At 43.6% G+C, this 27,898-nt stretch overlaps 1 protein-coding gene across 1 annotated transcript; it reads right to left on the reverse strand.

Moving 5' to 3' along the window:
• EGLN3 (egl-9 family hypoxia inducible factor 3) lies at positions 1-27,814 on the reverse strand. The gene is made up of 5 exons (XM_036384926.2): positions 27,207-27,814; positions 7,443-7,562; positions 5,459-5,595; positions 4,696-4,769; positions 1-3,600 (listed from the first exon to the last, which is right to left on the reverse strand). The coding sequence occupies exons 1-5, from the start codon at positions 27,561-27,563 to the stop codon at positions 3,563-3,565; spliced, it is 726 nt and encodes a 241-aa protein (XP_036240819.1). The 5' UTR covers positions 27,564-27,814; the 3' UTR covers positions 1-3,562.
• Positions 27,815-27,898: the final 84 nt, after the last annotated feature.

Genomic DNA, 27,898 nt, shown 5'->3' on the forward strand with positions numbered 1-27,898 from the left:
TTTAACATGACCCAGTGTTTATTGACTCCTGCGACATTTTTATCAATAGTAACAGGAACACAAAATGTGATGTGTGGTAAAATACTACTAGGGGTTTCTACATGAATCCAATGCAAAGTGCCAGCATTGTTGACCAGCATACAACCTGACAAGAGAAGATGTAGTCATAACTCACTCTCAGATATCTGCTGGGAGTACATCACGGTCAAAGTAGAACTAGTCATTTGCCTGCAAATAGACACATTTTCTTCTAGATGCAAGTGGTGTTAGAGCCAGCTATTTTGCAACAAGAAATACATATAATATATTCCAGCATTTTAAAAAACACACAGGACTAAAACTGTTTAAAAATAGAAGGGAAAAAAAAGAGTGGAGCTTTTTAGACACTATTTTGTAGAAGTCATTCTTCATAGAACCAGAAGTAATCTAGAGAAAAAGATTTATTAGAGGCTACTTTGCTCAAAAGGCCAGTGCTCACAGGTTTAAGAACAAAAACAGTCTCTTGATTTTCAGCACTGTCTCCTGGCCTTTTTCCTCCCTGCCCAACAAAAACCTTTTGTTGAAAATTGCAGCTTAGTGGCTCTGCACATTTTTCCCATGCAATTGAAAAGGCAACCATGTTTTTTAGAGCCATCAAAAACTTGCATGACATTACATGCATGTGCAGCATGAAACATCTTCACAGATATGAACAACGAAGGCACATTACCTAAAGATTAAAAAAAATACCAACGAGAATTTTTGGAGGATTCAAAGTTAAATACCTTAGAGAAAGCATTCCTTTCCACAACTGGTTGACAAGTGCTCTTTAGCCATTTGATTCAAACAGTTTGCTATGAAGACAAAACACAAGGAAAAGGCCTCTCTGAAATACCCTCCCCATGTGCATATCACACATGACCAACACCCCCCACACCCCACCCCCAATTAAACCACAGCTTCTTCAAGGAGATCATCCCACTGAAAACAGAGTAGAGATCTGAAATGGAGGACTGAGGAATTGATTTCAAGCTCTCAAGCCCTCAAATTTTTTTGCAGTTGATTACAAGTGTTAATAAAGACAACACACCCTGCCACAGAATAATTGCTCTGTCTTCTATATATGTAATACAGATGAGGAAGATATTCACAAAAAAGAAAATATGTATTTATTTACAATAAATGCAACTATACTGCTCCATGCTCCATTCACTACACGTGTTGCTGACCACTGCAGAAACCTGGTGGTAGCAACAGTGATAACTGCAGTACCTTCCCTTTTCAGCCCTTACACAAAGCTTTTCCCCTTCCAACATCTTGTTTTTCCATTGTTCCAGGCTCCAGTGAGATGTGTACTAACAATGCTTTCTAGTTCATTTTTAAGGTTACAGTTTCTAGAGGCAAAGCAGCATTTCCTCTGCTCTGATTCTCCTCCTTTTAAAATCATGTAAGAGTTTCAAATTTATGTGCCATTATTAACTTTGAATAGGTGTATTCCATCACCTTCTCTAAATAGTAATGCTGTCTTTTCCAACACATTTCAAAGGATTACCTCTCTCAAGGAAGAGCCAAACTCTTTCACCTCCCACATGAACATATCAGAATGAGAATTTCAAGTTATCACTAAGTTTCCTTCAAGTCTCTGGTGTTACTTAGAAGCAACTGTAGTAGAATAATGTTTTTCTTAACATTAAAGAACATTTACCACATTCTTTGTCTTTTTCTAATTGTAAATATATTAGTCACACATGTTCCCTCATACTCCTCTCTTAGGGCGCACAGTGCTATACGACCATAGCTGGATCTCTGGGAGAAGCCAGAGAGAATAAAGGGTTTCTTAGCACTGCTGTATTTACATTCAGCATTCATGGGCAGGCTGAAGGATGCTCAGCTTTTCTTTAAGACACAAAACTGCTTTAAAAAATACTCCATTTTCTATTATCATTTTTTATGCCATGAAAGTTACTTCTTTTCTGTCCTATGCAGCTGTTACCTTTCTGTCACTCACATTTAATAGCTGCCATTGCACACTACTTTTGCATTCCCTAGCTCAAGAGCAGCCCATGACAGCACAATGATGCAGCAGAGCATGGGGAAGCAGTGCAGGGGCCAGAGGTTCAGACACACCACCTTCACCAGCAGGGGCAGGTGGCACAGGAAAATATGGGACACTGAAGAGGGCATCTATTTGGAACATTTAATAGGGTCTGACATACACACTGACAGCATGAGATAAAAATGAATGCAAGTGAGTGTATTAGGCTGAGAACAATTAGTGTGAGTGATAAATACATCCACTGCCAGATCCCAGCTTCATTAAGAGCTATTTTGAACTGCATAGTAAGTGCTGGTTGTAGAAGTTTAGACAGACTGGGAATAGGTCACCAGTTACTCATTGAGTCTATTAAGTTTAAAAAAAATAATGGAGGGAAAAAATGTGTGCTTTGCCATTGAATAACTCTGATCTCACAGCCTGGGCACAGCAGCAGTAGTTACCTGCCATCACAGATCAAATGAAACAGAATTGCAGTTTCATCCAAATCACATATACATGCAAAATTAAACAAGTGTGTTCACTAAAAATATGCAGCATAAAAATCAGGTCTAAGTTACCCATTATTTATCATATATTTGTCAGACTGCCAGACATATCTTTCCCTTTCAGATTCATATCTATGTCACACAGAACATAGCAGATGGAGAAGTCGCAAAGCAAACACTTCTCCACATATCACTGGCCTTAAGGGCCAATGCATTGTGTGCCATAAGCCTTTCAAGTTTACCAGATCTTTGGGAGAAAACAGCTGCTTTACCAAACGCTGAAAATAGAAAACATACAACCCATCCTCCTAAAAACAGAAAAAAAAATTGGTTTTATGAAGTTGTGAACAGATGCATAACTACTTTCCCCTCGATCCTGGGACAGAAAGGGCAGTACAGCTACAGAGCTAGAATGTGCCTCCTGAAGAGCAAACAATATCCAGAAAATGCGACGACTGTGTAGACAAACATCTGGGAAGTCATGTTTCTGAAGAGCTGAACCAATGTTCTGCACAGCAAAATGATGAACAATACATCAACAGGTCCACTTGGGACAGACCATAAAATGCTCTACAAACATCCAATTTAATTTCCCATGTCAAATATCTCTCTGTGCCTGTCAGCAGTCTGCCAACTGATTTTAAACTTGCAAGGCTTCTTCCCATTTAACTAGAACTTTTTTCCCCCATAAAGTGCAAATAAGACTCAGTTTTTTACCACTAGTTCCAATGACCATTATCTTAGTTACAATAGTGATCAAAAGCCAATTGGCTGAGCCCCTACCACTAGGCTTGAGTATCACACGCTCTTTTTTTTTTTTTTTAAACCCTGGTTATTTCCAGCAAAAGGCAAAGAGCAAACAAGTCTTTCTTCTACCAGATGCAGCATGACAGGAGGCTGCCTTAAGTACCATCAGCATAAGATGCACGTGCTAGACACAACCGGTGCATACTTATGCATAAAAATGTTTTGCCCTTATTTGCTGGAAATGGAAGTCATCTTTGGGATCTTATTTCCTCACAAAGAGTTCATGAGCAGTTGATTAGTCTTCATTAAGAGGTGCTTCTCTCTTCCTCGCATCTACATAAAAAAAAAAAAAAACAAGAAGTGTTTAAACCAGGGGGTTCTGACTGTATTCATCTGAAAACTCAGAAACAGAAAAAAATTGGTTTGTTTTCAATGGACAATACTTTCCATTTCAGAATCATGCCGTGAATCCACTATGTGGACTGAACTGCTACATGATACCACAGCATGTTAACAAGGACAGTCACACAAAGATCTTGTACATTTTTCATGTTCAAATTGAAGATGACACATGCAATATTTAAGTAACCCAATAAACTCTGAGACCCCAGATCAGTGATACTTTTCCCCCAACCACCTCTTGGTCCCTTTTTCATGATCCTCTCTACGGGTGAAACCAGTATTTGCTTTGCATGCAAGCTACAGAGATGACAACAGTCTGTTCTGAAAATCATTTGACTAATTACAAATTTGCCCAGCTGCACATATTTTTAAAAAGACAAGTGCTCTCCACACTGTTTTTTGAGGAGGCCAGCCCCTGAAGACCAGATCTTAAACTGCTCTGAACAGCAACCCTTAGATCGTGGCCCCAGGTAGGGTGTTGGAACGTATCTGGACAAGTCCATGACTCATATGCCATTGCTACAGCAGCAGTGCAGGGTGGCTGCCATCAGAGAGCTGGGTCACCCCTTTGTGGGCTTCTGCCCTTCACGAATACAGGAGACCCTATTCATTCAGGACATTTAGAGAACATAATTATTAAACTGTCTGTGAAACTCCAAACACAGTACTGAACAGGGTTTGGAGGAGGCAAAAATATACCTCCCAAATAACAAAGAAGAGCTGACTCCCTGTGATTGGAGTAGCCACCCAGGGTAGGAAAAAAATGTCAGTCATTTGGTCCTCAGATCAGAAACTGTCTCTCCCATTCTCCCCATTTTGTTCATCAGGGATTCTAGGGCCAGGCCTGATCTCCTATCACAACTTCACCTGCATAAAATAACTGACTAGCAATAACAGGAGAAAAAGCTTTCTAAATATGCATTACATATGCTTGTAGCTACAGAACCACTTCTGGTCTATCTTTGATTCTGGAAATACCAAAATGCATTAAATTCTTTCTAGTGAACATTTATAAAAAAATCATACCAGTTAAGTTCCTGAACTTCTTTTTGGCTTCTGCTCTTTCTTCGGCATCAAAATACCACACGGTCATGGCATATCTATAAAAAAAAGAAACCTTGCATGTCTTTCCACTTTTAATATTAAAATACAGCACTGCACTTTTATGCTCATAAAGAAAGCAAAAACAAAACTGGATTAGTAGACTAAAAAAGTAGAATGAAAATGACACATCTTTAGAGGCAAACACAGACAGCATTTTAGTGCATATTTTAACAAGTCAGATAAAAATATAGGTGAGAATTTCTGCTGGAGGCATAAAAGAGAGCACAGCCCCTGGTAACAGAGGGCAAAAGTAGCTTCCAGACCTTTGGATGTTTTTCTGTTCTGAGAGGCCTGTAGGCAGCTTGGGGGCTGCCCTGCGTCACATCAGCTTTTCACAGGCTGCTGACAGATGGTAGCCCCAACACTCCCTATAGTGTTACAAGGGCAAAAGAATGACCCAGCACCTCCCAGCTAAATAGCTATGCCCAGCTTGGAAGATTTCTCCTGTCAATGGTTAAGGGCCTTTTTTTCCAACACATGAGGAAATGTATCATTTGAGCTTGCTCCTCCTTACTTAATGAGAGAATTCCCAATGACTCAAAACCAGGAAATTCACTCAACATCTGTCTATTTTTTATGCACATGTACTAAAACATGATCGCCATAATTTTGGATTAAAATACTGGTAGAAGAGATGCCCTGGGGTATTTCCTAGCCAGAAACCAATATTAAATATGCTACTTACCTGGTTGCATAAGAAGGCTGGACTTCATGTGGGTTCCTTCGATCTGACCAAAAAAAAAGTAATCGGTCAAAAATCGGCTCAACATCTGCTACATAGGACTTTCCTTCTGGGAAAATTCGAAGAATTCCACCATGCAGCTGAAAGAAAAGATTGGTTTTTTGCACATATAAACAGCCACACAATCACATGAAAAATAACTTATTTCTCTCTCCTCCACACCTAACAAATGGGGAATAAACATCTAATGATAAATGTGACACCTACGTGACAACACTGGAAAACCTTACTGTGTCTCTTGGCCACTTTGTTTTACCAGTTTGTAATGTTTCAGCTTAAGCTTCTGCAAATGAACCAAGATAAAGGTAACACCAGCCCTGCAGCAAACACTGGGAAACTTCTGAGCTTCCAGTCACATTTCTAGAACCAGTGAATACCACAGAGCTGCTCTACCTGACCAGTCTGAGATCAAGCTCTCTGCCCAACAATTGTTAGATACTGCTCACAGTATTTCAGATGACATGCCTGATCACTTAGGATTTAAATTCTACACCTCAGGAAGAGTGAAGTCTGTTCTATTGTTAGATTTGTAAAACTTCTCAAATGCATTATAGATCCCAGCCACCATTTTCCCTACTCATAACACAGCCTGGTTTCTCTACCATACAATTTCTGTCTTTCCACGTGCCACAATTTTCAGGAAAAAGGTCTGGTGATCTGCACACACTCCAGAAACTTCAAAAGATGAAGATGAACCCTGCCTCGTCCTGCTGCTGTTAGAGTGCTCTTTGGAGACTTTAATGCTGCATCACCGAGTGCAGTGCAGCACCAACCTGACGTGGTACCTCCATGTCACATGCAGACCTCAGTGAGAAACTACTAAGCCAGGTTTAAAGCCACATGGCTGTTTCCAAAGCCCAGTACTATTATACTCTTATATAGCATGTCCTCCAGCATACACTTACATAAAATCACCATCACATCTACATAAAAAACTCCATCAGTGTCCTGCATTTCAGTTAGCTTTTCTTGGTGCTCACTTGGGTGCCTCTCCACTATTTGGATAAGGGTGCAATGCACAAAATAAACTGGATATTTGCATTTCCTCCCACATCTCCTCCTTCATTTTATTACAGTGAGATGTTTCACTGTCATACTCTTTGTAACAAGATGTGCTTTTCTGCAACACTGCATTTTTCAATCACATTGTCTCTGTATCTGAACTCACTTATTAGGGTTCATAGTATTTACCTGTTCTTAAAGAGCATATTGGCCTAAAAAGAGGTTAGAGAAGCAAACAACATTGGACAATTTTCAAGCGATAACCCTCACGAACAGTTTGTGGTGCATTACAACAGACAACAGACTTGCAAAGAGACATCCTGAAATTTTACAAACTCTTCTTTTGTTTCTAATTTAAAGGTATATGGCACATTCAGGGGTGACTCAACTGCCTTACAGTAATATAGGCGGGAACAAGAGTTCTATCCAGTCAAGAGACCCACTGGTGGAATCAAACCATGTTTGCTCCTCTTCCTAAGCCCCACTGCTTCATAAATAAGAAAAGGGAACTGCCTGAATATGTTCTGCAGGTTAGCCTGAAGTATCAAGAATGATAAAGTCACAAATTTGGGTTGTCATTTTACTCTGCTCCCACAATCCACTTATTCTGTAGTGAATTGATTTTCTTTTTCTGCTGTTTCCTCTAAACAAAGTGTTAAGAGCATACAGGCCAGTGCTTATAGCTTTATCCTATAACAACAAAACAGTATGTGTGTAGAATGAGAGAGAGGATGATAAGGAAACAGTTCACATTCTTACTTCCAAAGCATTGCCAAAAACAGACAGAAAAAAAAAAAAAGAAGAGATGAAGAATGGACCAGCAGCTCAGTTCATCAGAGTTCACAGAAACAACGGACAGCTCCAAAGCTCTGTTTCTCAAGTAGTTTTTCCTTCCTGTTGTGCCTCAACCCCATGGCTTACTCACCTTGGAGTCCCAGTTCTTATTCAGGTAATAAATACAGGTAATGCAGCGCCCATCACCATTTGGATTGTCCACATGACGAACGTACCCAGTTCCATTTCCAGGATAGCAAGCAACCATAGCCTGAAATATACAGATTGTAAAATAATTATTTCTACAAGATGTCCACCTTCAGTTTTAATTTGCTAAGCATCCTCCCACCACCAGTTTGGCTCACTATTTCTCAGATGATCAATCCAAAACCTAGAGCAGACATCACCTGAAGGTATTTTTGCACAAATGTTTTTCACAGGACAGCTTAGCCAGTGTGAAATTCAAAACTGGAAAATAAATACCCTTATAATTCACAATATATACACTAAAATAAAAGGGGAAAAAGTGAAACTAGAGCACTAGTATGCATGGTACAAGCTTGTTATAAGCTACGTGACTTTGAGGCAGTTTCAGCTGAATTTGCTTGGGTTTCTACAGATAAGCAGTCATTGCAAAACAGATTCTCCAGTCATAATGAAAGTAGAAAGCAATCCCAGGATGTCATGCTTTACTACCACCATTCTCCTCTATTCATATCTTCCAGTCATTGTCATATACACCCCTGTATGCAACTCAAAGTGAGTGGTCCCCAGGAGGTGTTGGTAAAACTCCATAGAGCAAAGTGTGCAAAAAGCTGCAACTCCTTTGTGCTGTGTTTGTACAGGGCAATGCATGTTTGCTTTCATGGACTGAGCCACAGAACTAACCAAATAGCTTTCAGAGTATTTCTCTCTCTCTTTGATCATCTTCAGACTTGCTGATACAATCACTTAATTCATGGTTTAAACTTCGTCTTGAATGATGAGATAAGCCTGACACGAATTACTCCAAACCACACGGCAATCAACAGGTCTTAAAAGGTTTTTACAGTAAAAACATATTAAACTTAGTTGACTTAATTAGCAGCCTAAGCAGAATGCAGGCAAGAGCAGGTGAGACTGCTGGTAGGGTACTAGATCTTTCACTCAGTGTCTCAGTCACTCATCGTTATTGGGGCTACTTGGCAGTGATACTGATCACCCCTAAAGCTGTTGCAATAGAAGTCTTGTTCCTATTCCCCTGACATCTCCAGATTGCTTGCCAGTAACTAGCAGCAAGAGTGATGGGAAATGATGGGAAATAAGTTCAGCTGGAAAACTGCAGATAGTGTTCAGATGTGGTTTCTGCAATTATCACTCCTCAATCCGTGTGCTGTACTCCCATAAACAAGTTGTGCATGAAGCAAACCACAGGCTCAAGTTCAGCTCACTGTCCACCAGGATGAGCTGAGGGTTCCCAGGTTCCCCTGAGGAGCAGATCTGCTGGCAGCCCCCAGCCTGTACTTCTGCAAGGGGCTCTTCCTTCCCAGGGCAGGAGTCAGATTTGCCCACGTTTAATTTCATAAGGCTCCTGTTGGCCTGTTTCCCCAGCCTATCTGGTTTCCTTTTAGTGGCAGCCTTGCCCCCAAGGGCATCAACTGGTCCTTCTCAGTTTGGTGTCTTCTGCACAGCTGAAGAGCGCACTCTGCCATCTGTTTCAGGTTACTGATAAATAAAGGTGTTTAACACAACAGGTCCCATGACAGATCCCTGTGGTGCCCCATTTGGTAGCAGCCTCCAGGTATTGGAGGTCTGATGGACCATGACCCTCCAAGTCCAACCATCCAATCAATTTTTTACCCACCTACTTTTCCATCCTTTTAGACAATAAAACCCAAACTTCACATGTAAGAGTATTTACATGCCACAGAATGAGGATATGATTGTGCACCATTTGCATGACCTGCTCCAATGATCTGATATGCAAAATTTATAATGTAATTGATAGTTGGAGATTGACAGTATAAGGCTTTACTGAGAAATTTTTATCTAGGAACCCCAGAATTCCTGTTTTCTTCTTCCAAGCACATGTGAAAGGCATGCTGTTCTCATGGGACATGACCAGGTACAGTACAGCACATGCTGGTTTAATCAACAAGGAAATTTTACTGTGCCAACAAATGCCAGCACATAAGCTACTGCAAGACAGCACAGTGGATCCCTCAAACCCTCTGCTACCAAGAACAAAACCTATCCACAGGAGTCAGCCATGTATGAATTAACTTTCCTCCCCACAACAAGCACCAGAACAGTACCTGCAAGCAGCAGTAAGTCACCAGGGCCCGCTCTCCACGCCTCAGGCCAAAGGTGCCTAGAGACTAGTGGCCTGCAGGGTCAGGACATTATGCTAAACAAAAGCAAACACTTTTAATTCCAAGTAATAAGCCCTCTTCCATACACCTAGCAGTCAGGTAGATGCCTTGCTGTAGATCCTATCTGTTCTGTTGTGATTCTGCTGTTACAAATGGCTCCAGAGCTGCACTACATTTCACTATCAGCCTGATAACGGCAGTAAGGGCCAGTCTACAGCATAGTGCTCGAAACATGTTAAGGGCATAAGTCTGGTGGAAACCACAAGTCAGCTGTATCTGCAATGTAATAATGGTCTGAGGAAGCTGGGCCCTCACTGGTGAGGATAACCCAGTTTGTGCATTCCCCATCCCAGTTATTAGCACAGCACCGCATGCAGGGGCACCTTCACCCATCCCACGTGCAGTGAGCTGCATCAGGTCTAACAATTAAAATTAGCAACCTTTTGTAAAACAGGATCTTCATACACTGGGAAACATGACCCTGGTGCCCCTGAAGCCACTCCATCACTCCACTCCTCAACTGAGCAGGGAAAGAAGGTGTAATGAAAGGCTCATGGGTTCATAAGGATAGGAAGAGATCACCTACCAGTGAATGTCACAGGCTGGGGAAACTAATTTAATTTATTGCCAATCAAATCAGAGTAAGATAGTGAGAAATAAAACCAAACCTTAAGACACCTTCCCCCTACCCCTCCCTTCCTCCCAAGCTCAACTTCACTCCCAAGTTCTCTACTTGGCCAGCAGTGGGTCCACATTGTAGCCAGCTGACATTGGCTCTGTCAGACACAGAAGCTTCTGGTACCTTCTCACAAAAAAACCCTGATGGCCTCTCAGCTACCAAAACTTTGCCCTGCACACCCAACCCACCGTGAGGGCTAAGGGGAGGGGGCAGGGAGGAGGGCAGTGCTGGAGCTGGGTGTGGCACAGCTCTGCCAGGGGCACAGGCACCTGCAGGGCCAGCTCAGCACAGCCCTGCTCACCACGCCAGGGGATGATGCAGGACAGGAATACAACCTCACTGACCAACAGTACCTCGTCTTAAGTCAGTGTACAACACAAAATTATAGTGGTCTTAAGTCTCTCTTTGGAGAGTAGACATTACTCCAAGATTACTGAACTGCCTAAAAATCAATCCAATATTACTACTGTTTTTAATGCCACAAAAACCAAAAAGCTACTGAACTGCAGACCCTGAAAGGGATTTAGGTGCTTTATTTACTATGGAAATCTAGGCAAAAGGCCAGAGTTTCCCCTGGCCTCCCCCACATAATATGTTCTCTTAGAACATGTGCTTTGTCTCCAGCATTGATGCATAATTTATTTATTTACAGTGTGCACCTTTTGCAACTGCAACACTCCATCCCTGGAGATTAAGTGGAACAATTCCCACAGAATCCTAAAGCATGAGCCACACTATAGCTTAACTTTCAGAAAAGCAAAGAGAAAAAAGTTTCTAGTAGCAGTAGCAAAAGAAGAAAAGCAGAAGTGAAATATCCTTTTTCCTGGCACAGCGAATATTTGAATGAAACCTTAAACAATGAAGGGAAATCATTCTGGTCCTCCTAGAGACTGTTGAAATGATATGAAGCTTTATCAGAGCAATGGCTGGAGCAGCTCCAGAGCAGATCAAGCTGGCCTCAGCAGGGATTCCAGCTGTAAGCAGTACTTTTGGATTCATTTAAAGCAAACAAGAAACAGGAGATGAGATGCGTGACCCAGACTTAATTTAGGTAATTTGTGAACACCGGTATCTGCCAGATTAGTGCACAGTCCAGCTACAAAAGCCAGAGGCTCAATAACAATAATCAAACCATTTACCAGGTGTGCACGTGGAGTGTTAGTTAAAAATGTTTCCTACGCTTTTGGCTATTGTGTCCAGAAGAGCACACTCCATTTTTGGAAGCAACTCCTCTCTTCATTAACAATCTTCAAACCTAAACTAATCAAACTTAGTGATGATCAGGAATATAGCTAATATTTCTTTTTTTCCAATACAATCTATTACAATGGCTGTTGGTTGGCTTAACTTCCCAGTGTAAGCACTCAGAAAATTTCTGCAACACTCCCCTTTTTTAAGTTAAAAAAGAAGAGCTTGTCTTACAGTACAGCTGAATAGTTAAAAACTGATACCCAGATGCATGCCTTTGGAGTCACACTTACACACCACCACATGAGGACCAATGCTCTCGTAGTCTAGTCAACAGTCATAAATTAAACCTACAAAGCTTGGAAAATGAAAAGCGAATCATCAGGACTAAAGCTTCCGCCCTGTCATTTTCAGGGATGTTAGCTTTCCCAAGAGGGTGCAAATCGACCACAAGTTAAACAAGCAGCAATTACCAGCTTTAGGAAGGACCCAGGAATCGTCAGTAAATTCCACACTGCACAGAAGCTTGCAAAAATAAGTTATCTATGATTCAGTCTAAGTATTACATTCAAGTCCGCCAGAGAAATCTGCAAGTCAAACTGCAAGACACTAGTAAAGTTTGAAGTCAGATAAAAAACAACTGTTCCATTGAGAGGGTTTTTCCCTGCCTCCCAGTGCTTCTAGCAAGCAGAAAAACAAATTCTCTTAGCTGATGGCCAGGATCATGCTGTGAGACATGATTTACAAAATAAGCAATGCTAGAGCAGCCTGATATGTGGAACAGAACATTTCAGAAAATGTCTTGGATAGAAGATGTTTGTAGGTGGAAATGAACAGTGCTGAATAGGAAGCAGTGGAGACACCAGGTCAGAAGGTCCCAATTTTCAGCCCAATATGTGGTTCTCAGGTCTGAACCTGAGGGCAAGCAAAAATCACTTTTGGCCAGTCCTCTAGGGTATTAGGACTACCAGGATTCACTTGATTGTCTTAGTTTTGAATGTATATTGTGCTCAACCTGATTCTAGTTCATAGATGTGCAGAGTCTTTACATCCAGAAAGGGAAAAGCACCCAGCATGCTCTACATTTAAAGAACATGAGTAGTCTGACATTTCATGATCAAAGGCAGGACATTCTCAGTTGAGGCTTGACTGACATATAAACACTACGGGGTATTAAGTAATTTCTTATTGCACCCAATTGCACCTAAGTGTTTTGTGCTGCATAGCTTATAATGGTTAAGTATAAAATATTCATGAACATTATTAAATATTAGTTTGTTTGAATTTATGAAAGTTAAAATATTCAACTACTATACTGAAGCATGAACTGGAAACATTGATCTAACTTAATACTCTATAGAGATGGGAATGAACAGAGGAGAAAAAATTATGTTGAAACACCAACAAATCAGAAACATTAGCTTAGTGCCTGTTGGAAAGGGAATCACCAGTTCCAAGAGGGAGTAAAAGTCTGCTAATTTCAGTCAAGCAACACATGAAATGGGTTTCAGTAGCATTTTTCTCATATTGCATAAGAAACTGGTCCCTCATTTCCTCATCATAACTTGGTTATCAGTCTTCAATCAAACTATTACTTGTAACTGTGTAAAAAAATCCTGTTTCCATGGATAGCACTTTCACCAGGTGGTCTGGCACTTGCTTCTTGCTTACATGCAAGCCTGATCATTAGATTCAGATCTTCCAGGAGCTGAAACCTCATCTCTCCTTCTTATTTTTCTAGTCTTTTGAATGCACCACAGTTTGCTTGTTGCTTACAGGTACATAAAAGGACTTTTTTAAAGAATTTTTTGAGAAGCAACCTGAGGGTGGGAATTGTGGGAAAGACTATTCTCTCATCTGCAGGAAGAAGATGCTAAAACACTGGTTTATTTTTGCTTACCAACCAGAAGTCTTTTATTACCTGATAATATTCTGATTACTGTATGATGGAAAACTGTCCCCACTTGTTAAATTTCTTTTAAGAACTAAGGGTAGAAAAAAAAGAACTACCCAGGAAAGCTCTGTTCATGGATTACCTCCATGCCACACAGCTGTTGATGATTGGCATGTTATCTAGTTGTAGCTCAAGGAGCCTCTAATAAGCTCTCAAATCTTATGGAATGTGTCTGTAAGGAAAACAGATCACAGATTAATGCTGCTTTAAAAATGAGCTCCCCGTTAAATGAATCTGTGATGGTGCTTAAGAAACTTTCCTTATGATTGGCAAAAAAATTTAGTTTTTCATAGCCTATTAATATGAAGGACTGTTTCAGCCTGTGACTGCTTTTTTTTTTTTTTTTTCCTTAACAGAACACTCACTTAGAAATAAATCTGGATGCTCTTGAAGTTCAAGCTGGCTGCCAGAGCAGTGCCACTGTGAAACGGGAAGGCAGGAAACAGCCGTGCCTCATGTGGGCAGCAGCCATCTGCAACTGTCAAGAGAGCAGGGAGCATTGGGGAACCAGCCTCTGGATACAGCAGCGAGCTCTGCTGAGCTGTGCCCACTGCTGGATACCTCCTGGGATCCTACAGGATCCTAAAGTCAAGGGACAGGATCTGAAAGGATCTGACCATGGAAACAGTTCTCCAGGTTTCCAAGGGCAAGAGAGTTCCCGGCATTCATCCCCCGCTGTATACTGTCTACGTGGCTCACATTTTTTAAAAAGCCAAGGAAACTAACACTGCTTTCAGGCTTTCAGACCACCACCCAAATTCTCTGTATTCAGCCTCTGGTCACAGCAAGGAGAAATCAGAACACTGAAAGTGAAGGAAACAAATCTGAAACTGCCATAGGAGCACAACTGTCCTTGCAACGAGCATCTTTGCCTGTTGTAGTAATTAAAACAATTAGCCTCCTTTCTTGTATGCTTAATAAATCTACATAAGTCTATGTGCATGTCAATTAACACTTTTCTCCACTACTTCAAGTGCTTCTCTCGTCTTCTGCAAACACAGAGTCAGACAAGATTTTTATTTTACATCCTCCTCTGACCTGAAACCACGCTTTGGCCTGTGCTGTCACGGGCTCGTTGTGCCTCGCACGCACACAGCAGCAGCGCCGCTCCAGAGGCGATCAGCGCTGTGGAGAGCGGGCACACCAGCACGGCAGGACCCGAAACTTGAAAGGCTATTGCCAGTGAATTCGTTCAGTCAAGGATATTCAGATTAAGTCTCCAATTAGCAGCTGTAAACATGCGCAGTGCGTGGATGTATCAATAAAGGCTGCTGAGTTGAGAGAGACCGCCCGCCTGCGCCGGGGAGCGCTGGCTGGGGGCCAGCGGGGTGATGGCTTAGCGACAGTGCTACGTGCGGAGCGTGAGGCCATGGCCAGCGAGGAAACTCCGCTCCAGAGAGCGCTTCAGACACGGGCTGCGGGGGAACGGGGAAAAACCCACACAGGCAGCGACACTCAGGCACTGCTCGGCTCTCGTTCTTACTGGGCTGTCCCTCCCTCCTGCGCTGCAAACACGGGCACAGAGGCTTATCTCCCACACTTCAAAAAAAAATGCTGTCTAATTACATTTAGGATTATTTTTGCCTTTTGCTGAAGCCCTCTTTCATCACCCAGAAAACTCTTTCAGTCCTCTCCTCTCCCCAAAGAGCCAAACCTGGCCAAGCTGCACTAATGAGAAAGCATCCCAAGCAATTGATGCAGGTGGAGAAAGCATCCCCTGTAATGAGCCCTGGGGGACATGGTGACAAGCACCACCCCCGCAGAAAGGCAAATTCATAAATAAGTGCAAGCTCATTAAGGAAATCTGTAAGGACTGTCCCTGTATGTTCAGTTTCTCAGCAGGGAATAAAAGCCCAGTAACCAGCACACACATCCTCTGAGGAACATTCCTCGTCTGTGGGGTAGAAAGATAATCTCACAGTTCCTGAAATATTCCAGCCTTTCATTCTTCATCAGCAAGTCAGACCTTTTCAGTTCTGCTACTAGTCACCCAGAGGATTACACTACTTTTTTTTTGTTGTTTGCAAGATTTAAATAACTGCATATTTTGATGCTCTTGTGGTTGTACTAATAAAGGTCAGGAAAGACAGCCACAACATAGCCAAACTTTTGCTGCTGTTGGAGCTGCCTGAACTGCCAACATCCTTTTCTTTTTATTACCCATTTATTTTTAGCCTGTGGGCCCAGGGCAAGTGAGCGGCAGAGGCCACAAGACTTTTATCAGCTCACATTTGGTATGCAGCACTTCAAACACTTCCCGTGAGCTCATCGGGGCAGCCCTGGACATGCTGGCAGGCTGAGGTGATGAGCCACCACCTTGGTGTGCCAAGGGGACAGCAGGCCCCAGCTGCCAAGAACAGTCCCTCCTTGAGGCCACCACTCAGGATGCCTCTTGTGACCCCACATGATCCCACCACAGCAGAGGCAGCACCACACTGGGGGAGATGTTTTCCTTTGCCCCTCTGGCTCAGTGAAAAACACCCTTCACTGCCAGAGAGGAATGCAGGGTTCAGAGAAGCACCACCACACTTGGCAGGTACCCCAAATATGCCTCAAGGGTCCTCCCTGTCAGAGCCATCTGGGCTCCTCATGCTGCTAAGACATCACTGTGCTGCATAAACAGAGAGATCAACGTTCTTAAGTGCTTGTTATCACAGCAGTAAAACCAAATTAATGCTAATTGATGAGACCAGTTATCTCCTATGTTAATTTTGGAAGGAAGCCATCTCACTCACTACCCCCACATCTTTTGCTCACCCATACCTTTACAAAGGACTTGCCTAGATAACAGTATCCTGCATAAGATTTTGAGTGAATAATTAAGTGTAAAACCCATTAAAATTATCTATAACAAATTACCATCAGAAATAATTTCTACTATGGTTCAATAATGTGTAGTCTTTACCTCTAAGGCTTTGCCTGCACATAAAGTTGTACTGCTCTGTCTACACGTGCACTTTACAGCAGTGTAATCTCTCAGTTAAAGTGGATAAATGTGTATTCAGTGACACACCATCCTTCCATGCAGGAAGGGAAACAAGATATTCAGATTCAAGGGAAATTTGTAATAGTAAAACTGTGCACCTGTTCTAAAGCTAGGCAATAAAACCTATTGGTAAAAAAACCAAATAAATCTTCTGAAGTGTTTTAGTGCCTTCCCTCTCCATCACATACACAGCTGGTACTTACACCAGTAAGGTATGTGTAGACAGACACTCGGCAACTCTGAGCAAAGTAAGCACACACAGAACAGACATCACACACCACAAACTGACTGCCAGCCTTACATCTGCATGTCTCAAAGATATTCACAAAAGCTCTCATCTCCTGAACAAGGAAGTCTGCTCCTTAACAACATGGACAACATTAGATTTTGGATTTGAACACAAGCTGCTGAATTCCCACTTCCCTCTGTCCACTGGTCAAGTGTCTCCCGTGGATTTATGCTGCCACCACCTGACAGAGACCAACCTAAAGGCCAGCTGTGTTGTGGCCACTGACACAGGCTTCAACTCTCCTGCTGGTGCAGTGGCCCTGCACAGGGACACATCCGTGCCTGGAGGGTTTCAGCCTGCTCACACCTGCTGCTCTGCTTTGCTGCAGCCCTCTCTGGAACCTTACCCAGTCATTCCCACCACCACAACTCACTGAAGCAGTGGGCCTTAGGAGATTACTCAAGGCCCAGTTCAGGACTGAGTCTTAGAGCAAGAATGTCCTATGGCATCTAAGGCAGTGTTTGCAGGAAGCACTGCAACTGTTGAGCAAGGGAGGCAGACTCTCTGGTGTGACTTCAGGATGTTTCCTGAGGATGCAGAAAGCCTGGAGTGTTCTTTCTGGCTCACTTCCCTCCTTCTTCCTCTTCCTCTCCATAATCTTTCTTCTGGCAGCCAGTGTGACAAGAGCAGTACGTACTCAGAGCCACCCCACGGGAAGCCAAGGCTGAGCCAAGCTGGAGGCTGGACAGAGGCTGCTGTCCCAGGGTGTCAGCTGCTTGGGCAGCCAGAGGAGGCAGCCCTCATCCCTGTCTGCCCTGGGATGGAGATGAGAGATAGAGGCTGCATAGGCATGACAGGCTGTGGTAAGAGCAGGAGTAAGAAACCACCTGGTGGGGGCCCTGCAGCTGGCTTTGCTAGAGATATGGGCTACAAATGCATCTCTGTGGTGGGAAGCACAGAGGGGGGAGGCAGGACAGATACTTGAGGGGAAGACAGAGCTATAGGGTTACATATGCCCTTTTCAGTGTGAGGGTCAAGTAGGTACTATGTCTGCCTGTAGCTCTGGTCAGCACTGGCACAGCTAGATCCCTTTCTAACTGCAGCCAAAACATTGTACTAATACAGCTTATAACTAGCAGCAGTAGCTTCTACAGATGGTAAATAGTGAAACATGCTTTTAACCAAGTACCAGCAAAGAAAAAAAATTGTTTCAGTTGCAGACATCCAAGTGTAAAAAAACAAACAAAAAAATCACATCAACTACATTTTTACTTTTGCCAAGAAATTATCAGTGCAAATGTGAGACTGCACTGAGCCTTTACATCACCAGTTAAACATCAAGTTATGCACTCAAATATCTTGGTAAAATACACAACTTTGAGATTTCAGTGTTTGATCATCATGAAATGTTGAATTACACCAAATTTGGCAATGAGGACCAGAGCTCACAAATCCTCTCACTGCTCCTTCATGAGGAGAAAGTCTGTAAAACAGTGAACCAGGCAGTGACCCTTCCTGTTGGGCTGCTTCAGAGACACCATGCACATGCTCCATACAGCAGATGACAGAGGGTGAGTTAACTTACTTGGGTGGAAACATTAGTGAATATTGTCAAGAACAGAGTTATCAATACATTCTGGGGGACTCTCTCCTGTTTGTGCACATCTACTTGTATGGCTGTTATGTGTTAACAGCAGAACATGTTATGGCATTTATGGTGAAGCTTCTCCTTTTCCAGTGTGGGGCTATGCAAGAAGCTTTCTTCACTCCCTGGAGTTCCAAGGCAGTCAGGAAGCTCCATGCCAATCTCCACCAGCACAAAGCCCACTGCTCTTATACCCCAGGCTTTTCCCATTCCACATGGCATTCCTCACCACACACTGCCTATCTCTTTGCATGCATTACTGGAATAAGTGCTACTGTTAATGGTATTAAGACAAGTTTGCCATATGACAGTCAGTTGCAAAGGTCAGATAAAAATCATAACTACTATGTATTTCATCACATGAGGCCCCTTGCTGCCTCCCAGGAGACCACATAAAAGATAACCCGCATTTCAAATGTAAGAAAAAAATTTAAACACCAGGGATGGCACAAGATACACAACTTTTCCTATAGTTTTCTAAACATATTCTAGCATAGTGTAAGCCAAGCACCAGAATATGTGCTTGAAGTCCCATTGATCTGAAACTGCCTTTAAGAAAAAGTAGTTAAGTGAATTGCTGAACTGGAGCCAAAATTTTAAAAACATTTTTCTTATCACTTTGTATAAAAAAATACAGTGCAAGAACATATAAGCAATGATTAATTATATTATGACTTACAGACAGGAAAAATGCAGACATGTATCTTGTTTGGATTTTCAGGTTCAGAAAGAAAGTACAGAAAACAGACTATTTTGACAAAAGGATTCACATGAACTAGATAGACACAAGATTCAAAATGGGTATCTTTTTTTGCTTCAAAGCAAGATGCAATTTCCTGATGTTTGGCAAAAGACATGGCTACTCTGCCATTTCCAACTGCAAAGCTTTGGACAAACTGTGCTGTTTCCAGTCAGTGCAGATAGAGTGCTATGCTGTACTCCTGCCATTTAGACTATTCATTTTTATCTGGGTAGCGAAACATGAACATTTAGTAAGCCTCCATGGAACCACTATGGTCAGCAAAAATCTCTTTGATTACTTTATTTGTGAAAAATCAGAGCAACAAGTAGGTTGTTTAATCAACTGCTTTCTACTAAGTGCTTTGCATGTTGGCACTAAGTTTATTCACCTACTAATCTTATCAAAGCACAATGTCAAGAGAAAAATGACTGTAGGGGGAAGGGCTCCTTTCTGTCACTGCGAGATATTAGATGCACATGTGTGAGTGATGGAGGGGAAACAGAGCTTACAGCTCTCCCCAAATCATTCACAGGAATGATCATGAGTGGTGTGCTGATGGGATGACGTGCCTGTGAACAGTTTAAACAGTAGGAGATAGATGATTTACTTGGCATGAGCCTCCTTCATGATCTTACTTCACCTCACTGACTGAACTGAGAGATCTTCTTGCTTTTCTGACCAACTCAGTAACATCTTTTCAAAGCAGTAACAGGTCTAAACCAAATTGTTACGTAGTGTTATGCATCAGTCAAAATCTTCTGTCAAGCCCCGACAAGTTCTGTACCACTGCATCAGTTATTCACCCTGGAGCCCACCATAGCAGCCATCAGCCATAGGCACAGGTACCAGAAGCAGTTTCCAAAACAACTCTTCCCAAGAGCTCCTCTACTAATAAACCTTACCAATAAAGCCTTTGCACAGAAGCTTAGGGAGATGTGTTGTTGGCAGCTTTCTAACAATGTTGTTTCAGTCTTCAGCTTTGTGACAGAAGGATTACAGTCATGGCAAATCCAACCCGGTGCTTTAAGCTGGTATGCACACACCCTGCTTCACAGAGGTAAAACCAGTAACACTTCCTCCTAGGCTTTCCTTCCTAACCTCCTCATTCTCTCAAGCCATCCACTGCAAGATGGGTGAGTGCTATGGGGCTGCTGGTGCCAAGGGACCACTTGCCCCTGGCCTGCTACACAATGGGAAAACTCAATCCAATTGCAAGAGGAGCAGAAAAAACGTGAATACCTCAAAGAAACAAAAGAGAAGAAAGTACCTTGTCTTAGTAAGAGTCATCTTGAAATATTTGATAAAAGTATTGATTTTTCCAAGCGTATTGCGTTTATTCAGGAAACATCAAAAATTTATCTCCTCCCTCTCTCATCCCTTCCACACACAAATGGGAAGGACTTGCAGTACTGTTCCACCACCACCTCAGGAAAAAGAATTTAAAAAAAATCTCTGCAATATGGAAGAGGATACTTCCATGTAATAAATCAAGCAGATTTCCCAGGAAGCAACATGCAGTAAAGTCTGAATTACATTGAGCCACCATCCAGATAAATTTCAAAGTCAGAGAAAGAAGAGTTTACTGTGAAATCAAATAAGGGCATTGGGATTAACACAGCTGGAATCTTTAATGCAAAGTAACAGGCCACTTTTACTGCATACTTCCTGTACTGCATCAGTGTTATAAGAATCAATGTCCATTTTAACATATACTGCTATTAGCAATGAACTGTATGAAATGGACTGAATTATTCATTAACAATTACCTTGGGAAAAGGCACACAAATATTAATAACAAGGATCATTAGGAAGAAATTCCTTGCAGAAAGGGTGATTAGATATTGGCATGGGCTCCCCAGGGAGGTGGTGGAGTCACTGTACCTGGAGGTGACTGGATGTGGCACTTAGTGCCATGGTCTAGTTGACATGGTGGTGTTCAGTCACAGTGTGGACTCAATGATCTCAGAGGTCCTTTCCAAACTAATTGATTCTGTGATTCCATGGCCAGCTCTCCTCCCTCCCAAAATGCAAGCTCAGCAGGACAGGGCACTGAACTCTGAATCTTGTCACTTCCCCAGTGGCTTTCCCAAGGATACCGCACCTTGTGATGCCACACACACATCCCCGTGGGTACAAAGGACAAACACTCCCATACACAGAGGCCTTAATGCCCCTGTATTACAGTCACACCAGCATTCAGTGAGCAATGGGTCCTCACAGAAAAGCACACTGAGTGGCACCTACTTGTTTAGGGCTTGCAAGTGATCAAGCTCTGGCCAGCACACCAGTAAGGCAACCTCTGCAAGTCCCTGGCACTAAGAGTTGACATGGTAGCAGCAAGAACTGCTACCAGAGCAGGCACAGCAACAAATAAGTTACTGCAGAAAATGCATGACCAATGTATGACAGATTGTGGAAAAACTTCACTGCTTTGTCACCATTGTGTAATACCAGAGTCTATCAAAACTCACTAAGAACTGCTGGACTGTAAAACTACAGACAATAAAAAAAAAAAATTGCCCTGATGCCAGAATCACATGCACAAACTCAGGATAAACAGAGCATTCATATCTTTACATTGCCTGAGAGCACTGACATTTCCCCTCATTTATAGGATTAACCACCTTCTGCCTTTCTCTGGGACTACGGCTGTGGAGCACATGGACAAGCTCCTGGCACAGTGTGATGAAGGTCACTGGGTGGATACAGACTTCCCTGGCAAGAGGGGGAAAGGAGGACCAAGAGAAGCCACTTGGCAGCCAAAGGCCCTGGTGTAACACACACTGAAGGCAGCAGGTTTTTGCCACTGCCTACCATGAAATAAGTTTGCCAGTGCACTACAGTCAGGTTTTTAAGAGTGAGGATACAAAATAGCTACTGAATTCAAGCTGCTTGCAACTCCAACACCTGAGTATTAACTGAAACACCATTCCCTAGAGGCTTCCCATGTTTCTGAACCCACTTGCAGACATGTCCATCACTTTCTGTGAAATATTGATCCATTTCTCCAGTACCCTGTCCCTGCTGAAAGAAGAATTTATCAAAAAGATTCTCCAAGTACCTCTTTCAGAGAAGTAGTTCTTTTGAAAGTTTCAAAAGTCATTGAAAATAATTTGATGAAGAACAAAAACAAGTGTTAATATGCCCAAGTTTATACTCATCTGATTGTCAAGTAAAAATTATACATTCCTGTGTATAATTAACCAGGCTAACTAATCTTGCTTGACAAACACAGATATAAACATCAGCTTTGACAGTGAGCCAAAGCAACCACACTAGGATCTGTGCCAATGCTGAATTCTTCAGTTTCATATCATAAAATGACTTGTCTGTTGTATTTACAGTTCCAGGGGCTCTGGACTCTGCCGACAGCTGGCCAGAAGAACAGATTTGAACTTGTGCATTATGGCAGAACATGTGCATTTGATTAGAAGAAAGAAATTATGCATATATCTTCTGGATGGTGGTATTCATCAGACCTCCCACTGTAAACTAATTGTAAGGCACATTGCTACCCAAGTATCAAAAATACCTTGTAAGTACAATAAGCCAGTATATCTCAAGGGGCAGTACCACTCTACTATAGCTAGAGTTTTCTGTTATCTCACTCTTCAAATCAGTACCTCAAGTCAGAAAATTCAGCATTTCACTGTGTTTTAATTGCAAAGGATAGAATTTAAATGGTATAGAACAGCACTTTTCTTTCTTCATATATAAATGCAAAAATACCTTACCTGAGTTATAAGGGACTTTATAAAACTACTGCTGTAACATCTCATCCATTTCTTCAATCTTCAGGAACAGAAATCTTGGTAACAATCTGCTAGGCAGACCATATTTCAAAACCTATCTAGGACTACCCCATCATTTGATAGGCAGAAGAACCCACTCTGGTTTCCAGCAAACACTCACTAGCTATGAACTGCTACCAAAAGACCTACCTCTCCTGTGACCATTAGAGAGGGTCCACCAGGGTTGTGTTATGGCAACAAGCAGAGGAAGCAAGTTTTTGAGAAGGTTCACATCCCATAGGGACTTCTAAATTAACTAATCTTACATTCAAAACACTTTTTTATTTTTTAATTTTAGGCCATACACTTGACACAACGTGAGCAGTTCTGTTCTGAGCTGAAAACGTCAGTCACAGGCTTCCTTCAGCACAGAGCAGCTCTTAAGATTATAAATTCTTGCTTTATTTTCAAACCAGCAGGACTCACTGGTGTCCAGCAGGTGCAAGATGGGCTCAAAGTCCCCAGTGGCAGCCCTGACATGGATTTCAGCCCCTGGTGGTACCCAAGAGGGTATCTGTGACTCAGAGCAGGAGGTGCAGAGTCCACTGAGAGCGCAGCCACACCAGTTCAAAGTACCTTCCACCCCTCAGCATGGGGACCCAGGCAGTGCTGGCAGCACGTCAAGAGCTGACTCAGCTGGGGTACCCAGGGCAGCAGGCACTGCTGGCATTGCTCTGGGACCCTGCCCAGCCACAGGGACAGCTGCCCTTCTCCAGCAGAGGCAAAATGAGAAAAGGGCATCAGCAGCAGATGAATTATGCAGACACCCCACTGCAAACACAGCTTTAACACTTCTACCCATCAGCCAGCCAGCCTGGTTCCTGCCATAGTCTTACCCCTGCCTACTCACATCAGGGACTTCCAAATTCCCCCAGGCTCCAATGAGTCTCCTAAAAAAACAGCAAAAAAACCTCCAAAGACACTCCACCCAGGACCAAAACATTTCTCAAGTCTTGAAGGAGAAATTTATAGTACAGTGTTTTCCTACAGGGCACCCCCTGCAAATGCTAGTTAACCCCAAGAAGGAACTTTGGGACCTGGGGAGTCAGAAGCTGCAGTACATCATCCTTTCACCTGCAGTCCCTGGAGCATCACCTGATCCAGAAGGCACTCTGGGTGACTGGCCTCACAGAGCAAGCTGCAGCTTTGCTTCTGACCTGAAACACCCACCAGCTTTTCTCCACCAAGTAAAGCAGAGTAGTGACAGGTCCTCAAAAACAGAGTGACTTCTGTCCTCAGGCCAGAACATCCCTCTGCACAAGGACATCAATCTTCTCACTCTGAGGAGAAGAGTGAACTTGGGTCAATTATGCCTCAGTCATGTCCTTAGTCATTTACCTACTAGAAAAGGGGAACCATTCCATTATCTTACTAGAAAATGGAAACTAGTGGATGAGAATACAAAAGCCAACAAGCAGTGCATTGCGTCCATCAACCTTTAACCATGCTTTGATCATTTAACCAGCCAGTATTTTAAAATACAACTTACACCAAAGATATATTTGTATCACTGGTCTGCAAAGATGGCAGGTTACATTTCATGATCAGCCCTCAAATGTCAGCAGTAAGCTCCAATGAATATCCAGCACCCTTGAAAATTTTACTTCTGTTCATTTTCTTTGATGCAATCTTAACTCTCTTGAAATTAATTTGGCAACAGCACAATCCCAACTGACTTGTTTCTCTCATTTAGCTGAAAGGAAAATTTCAATTATTGGACAAAAGTTGTTCAGGACTTATGTTTGTGTAGCTACAAAAATATGAAGCACTTCACACTGAACTGACATAATCTGACCTAAGTTCATTTACCAGGAAAATCTCTCGCCTTCTTCCAACACTTAGGCTGAAGACTAAAGTCATACTACTTATTAAAAGAATAAACCTTTAAATAATGATGGGCTCGTACAACATAAGTACATTTTCATGACAAACATTGAGTTAACATGTACCTAAATGCTTACATTTTAAACCAATTGTTCTGAACTCTTAGTTTTGAGTAATATCTATATACCAAAACAATAAATTACAACAGCACATGTCCCACAAAGATGTTCTGGTCCAGCTGCCCATGAACACCCCACAACCCCACAAATGTTAAGCTGTGAAAGTTTTGTGGGCATTCATTTACATGCATAATCTGTCAGATAAAAATACTGGATTTAAATTTGAGATTTTTGTGTATGCATTCATAAGACTTCAGATGAAAAGCAGAATAAGATTTTATGGTGGAAGGGAAATGTCTTAAACCGACGTGGGAACCTGCACGCACTGTAGTAATCAGTTGTTAGTCACAGGAATAATCTTCCTGCTGAAGGCATCCCACATCTCAGTTACAGACAGCAGCTGCTATTCCAGAGCCTCACATACCCATGGTACTTCTTATTATAACAAGAGGATTGGTTACCATTAACATCTGATGAAAATTTCTCTGCATTTGGTTTTGTAAACAATATTGAGATATTGAGTCCCTTTCAGTCCCAGACTGTTGTGCAGCACTTCCATGTGCTGTTTGGAGTCTGACAACTTTCACATTAAAGCACAAGAGCCAGAACTTTTTCTTCATTGTAAATAGCTTGCTGCCTATTTATAAAACAAGTTCTGTTCTATTTTTTACTATTTGTACAAGAATGCCTTCAAAAACACCAAAACTGTTTTAAAATCATCTCTACAACCCAAAGTCACTGCTGAAAACATGCTTCTTCCCAGCCTGCACCAACATCCTTCATTCATCCAGCTGATTTGTTTTACAAATACCTTGTAAAAAGGCTGGACAGCCTCCTTTTCACTCCAATCCAACTTTTAAGCAAACCCCCCCCTCCACACACAGACAATATCCACCCCTACACACACCCCCTTAGCCAGAAATGCACTTTCAGTAGTAAACAGGTAAACAGAAATCACCCAGAGAAAGGATGGGGATGACCTTTAAGGTGTGCCAAGGCAGGTTATTTATGCCTCCTAATACAAGGGTCTCAACAGGAATAAGTACAATCCAACCTACCCACATTTTAAAACATACCTACCCAAGCTTTAACTGAATTGACGATCAGTAATACAGTGGAGCAAAGAGTAAGGAACCTTTATTATTCCCACTACTGTGTGTAAATGTGTGGGGGTGTATGCACAGGTTTCAGTGTGTTCCCAAGCAACTGGTGAACATCGCTGTACTTTTTTTTTCATTTTTCAGGGGAGAATCACAGTACCACTCACACATGCCCTTAGTCCAGTGCAAGTTAGGATCTAGAGAAATGCCTAATTTCTCCCTATTGTCATTTTTTAAAAGATTCATTGTTTTGTTTCTGGCATACTCTAAAAGCAGTGAAAATGTACTATGTCAAGTCTGTACTCTGAAAATGTACTACATCAAGTCAGAAATAAAGAAATAAGCATTCCGGACAACAAAGTAAACTTAGTTCCAAGCTAGTTCACTTTGCCGTAGCAAAACAGGTAAGGAAAGAAAATACAAGTTATCCCACACTAATGTCATTGCCAGTGCAAATAAACTTCATTGAGAAAGAATAATACAAGTTACGCCTCCATTTCTGAGAAAGCCTAGGAAAAAACAACTTATCTCTTTAAAACAAAAGTTTGCTGTGCTCAAACCACTAAACATCCCGTATTCTGTGCATACTCAATTCAGTAACGATAATCTCTTCAGCTGTAGAACGGCGACAAAAGTTGGAACCGCGAAACTATTCAGGATAATAATACATGTGCGAAAACATCCAAACAATCGGATCAGAACCGGGTACGTTCGTTCGCAGGGAGAGAATGGAGAGCTTGCTCCCCCGCGAAACGTGGTCAAGGTTAGACGGGGTACGGTGGGGTACGCCCCGCACAGGTCCATCCTGTCCGCACCTGGGGTGAGCACAACCAGAAGCGGGGTGCAGCCGGCTCCAGCCCACCGCCAGGAGCGAAGAGCCGCCTGCAGAAGTGACGGCCGGTGTCAGGTGGAAAGGCAAGGGACCGGACGGGGTCCGGCAGCCGAAAAGCCCGGCGAAAACGCAGCAAGGGAGCGGCGAGGAGCCGGCCCGGAGCGCTGCTGGCACCGGCGGGGCGAGGGACCCGCAGGGGGCGGCCCCGCTTCCAGCGGGACCCCGCACCCGGCGGCGAGGGCTGGAGAGCGGCTGCCGTCACGGGAGTCCCGCAGGCAGGCACGGCGCCTCCGCCACCCGGGGACAGCCCCGCGGGACTGCCCGAGCCACGGGCACCCGCAGGCACCCCCGACAGCGCGGGCGAGCGCCCGCGGAAAGTTTCGGTCAGGTCCCAGCGGCAGCTGCGAGGAGGGTCGGGCCGGCTGGGAGCCGGTGCCGCGGGCGGACAGCACGTCGGGGCCCCGCGGACCCTTACCTTGGATCGCTCTTTCACGTAGTACTTGCCGAGCCGGCTCCCGCAGTACATCACCAGCCGGTCTATCAGCGTGAGGAGAAAGTTGATGGCCTCGCAGCCCTCCTCCGTGCCTCCGATCCACTTGATCTGGTCGCCGCGGAGGTGCCGCTTGGCGACGCCGCGGCTGGGGCCGGCCAGCTGCCCGTCGGCCAGTTCCCCGTCGCGGTGCATCCGCTTCACCCGCTCCAGCACGCAGTCCCCCACCACCTCCCCCAAGAAGTTGTCCAGGTAGCAGAAGCCGATGTCGTGCAAACAGGGCACGACGTACTCCAGGGCGATTCTCTCCAGGTCCAGCCTCATGATGTGCCCCAGCGGCATGGCGCGGCGGGGACGGGCGCGCCGCTGCTCCGCCGGCGCCCGCGCTGGGAGGCGATGCCCGCAGGGCCGCCGCCCGCTCCAGGCCGAGCCGGGCAGGGGCTCCGCCGCGGCGCGACGCCAGGCGAGGCGAGGCAAAACTTTCGCCGCTGAGGGCTCGGCTACGCACCGCGGCCCGACGCTGCGGGAGCGGCGGTGCTGCCGAAGCCCCGCGCTGCTGCTGCTGCCGCCGCCGGCACCCGGCAGTGTGCGGGAGCGGCCCGGGGCGGGCGGGAAGGGCGCGGGCAGCCCCCGCCCGCGGCAGGAGGGCGGCAGATGGCCCCGCGCTGATTAACGCG

Source organism: Molothrus ater, chromosome 6, assembly GCF_012460135.2.
Source record: "Molothrus ater isolate BHLD 08-10-18 breed brown headed cowbird chromosome 6, BPBGC_Mater_1.1, whole genome shotgun sequence".
Classification (NCBI taxonomy): domain Eukaryota; kingdom Metazoa; phylum Chordata; class Aves; order Passeriformes; family Icteridae; genus Molothrus; species Molothrus ater.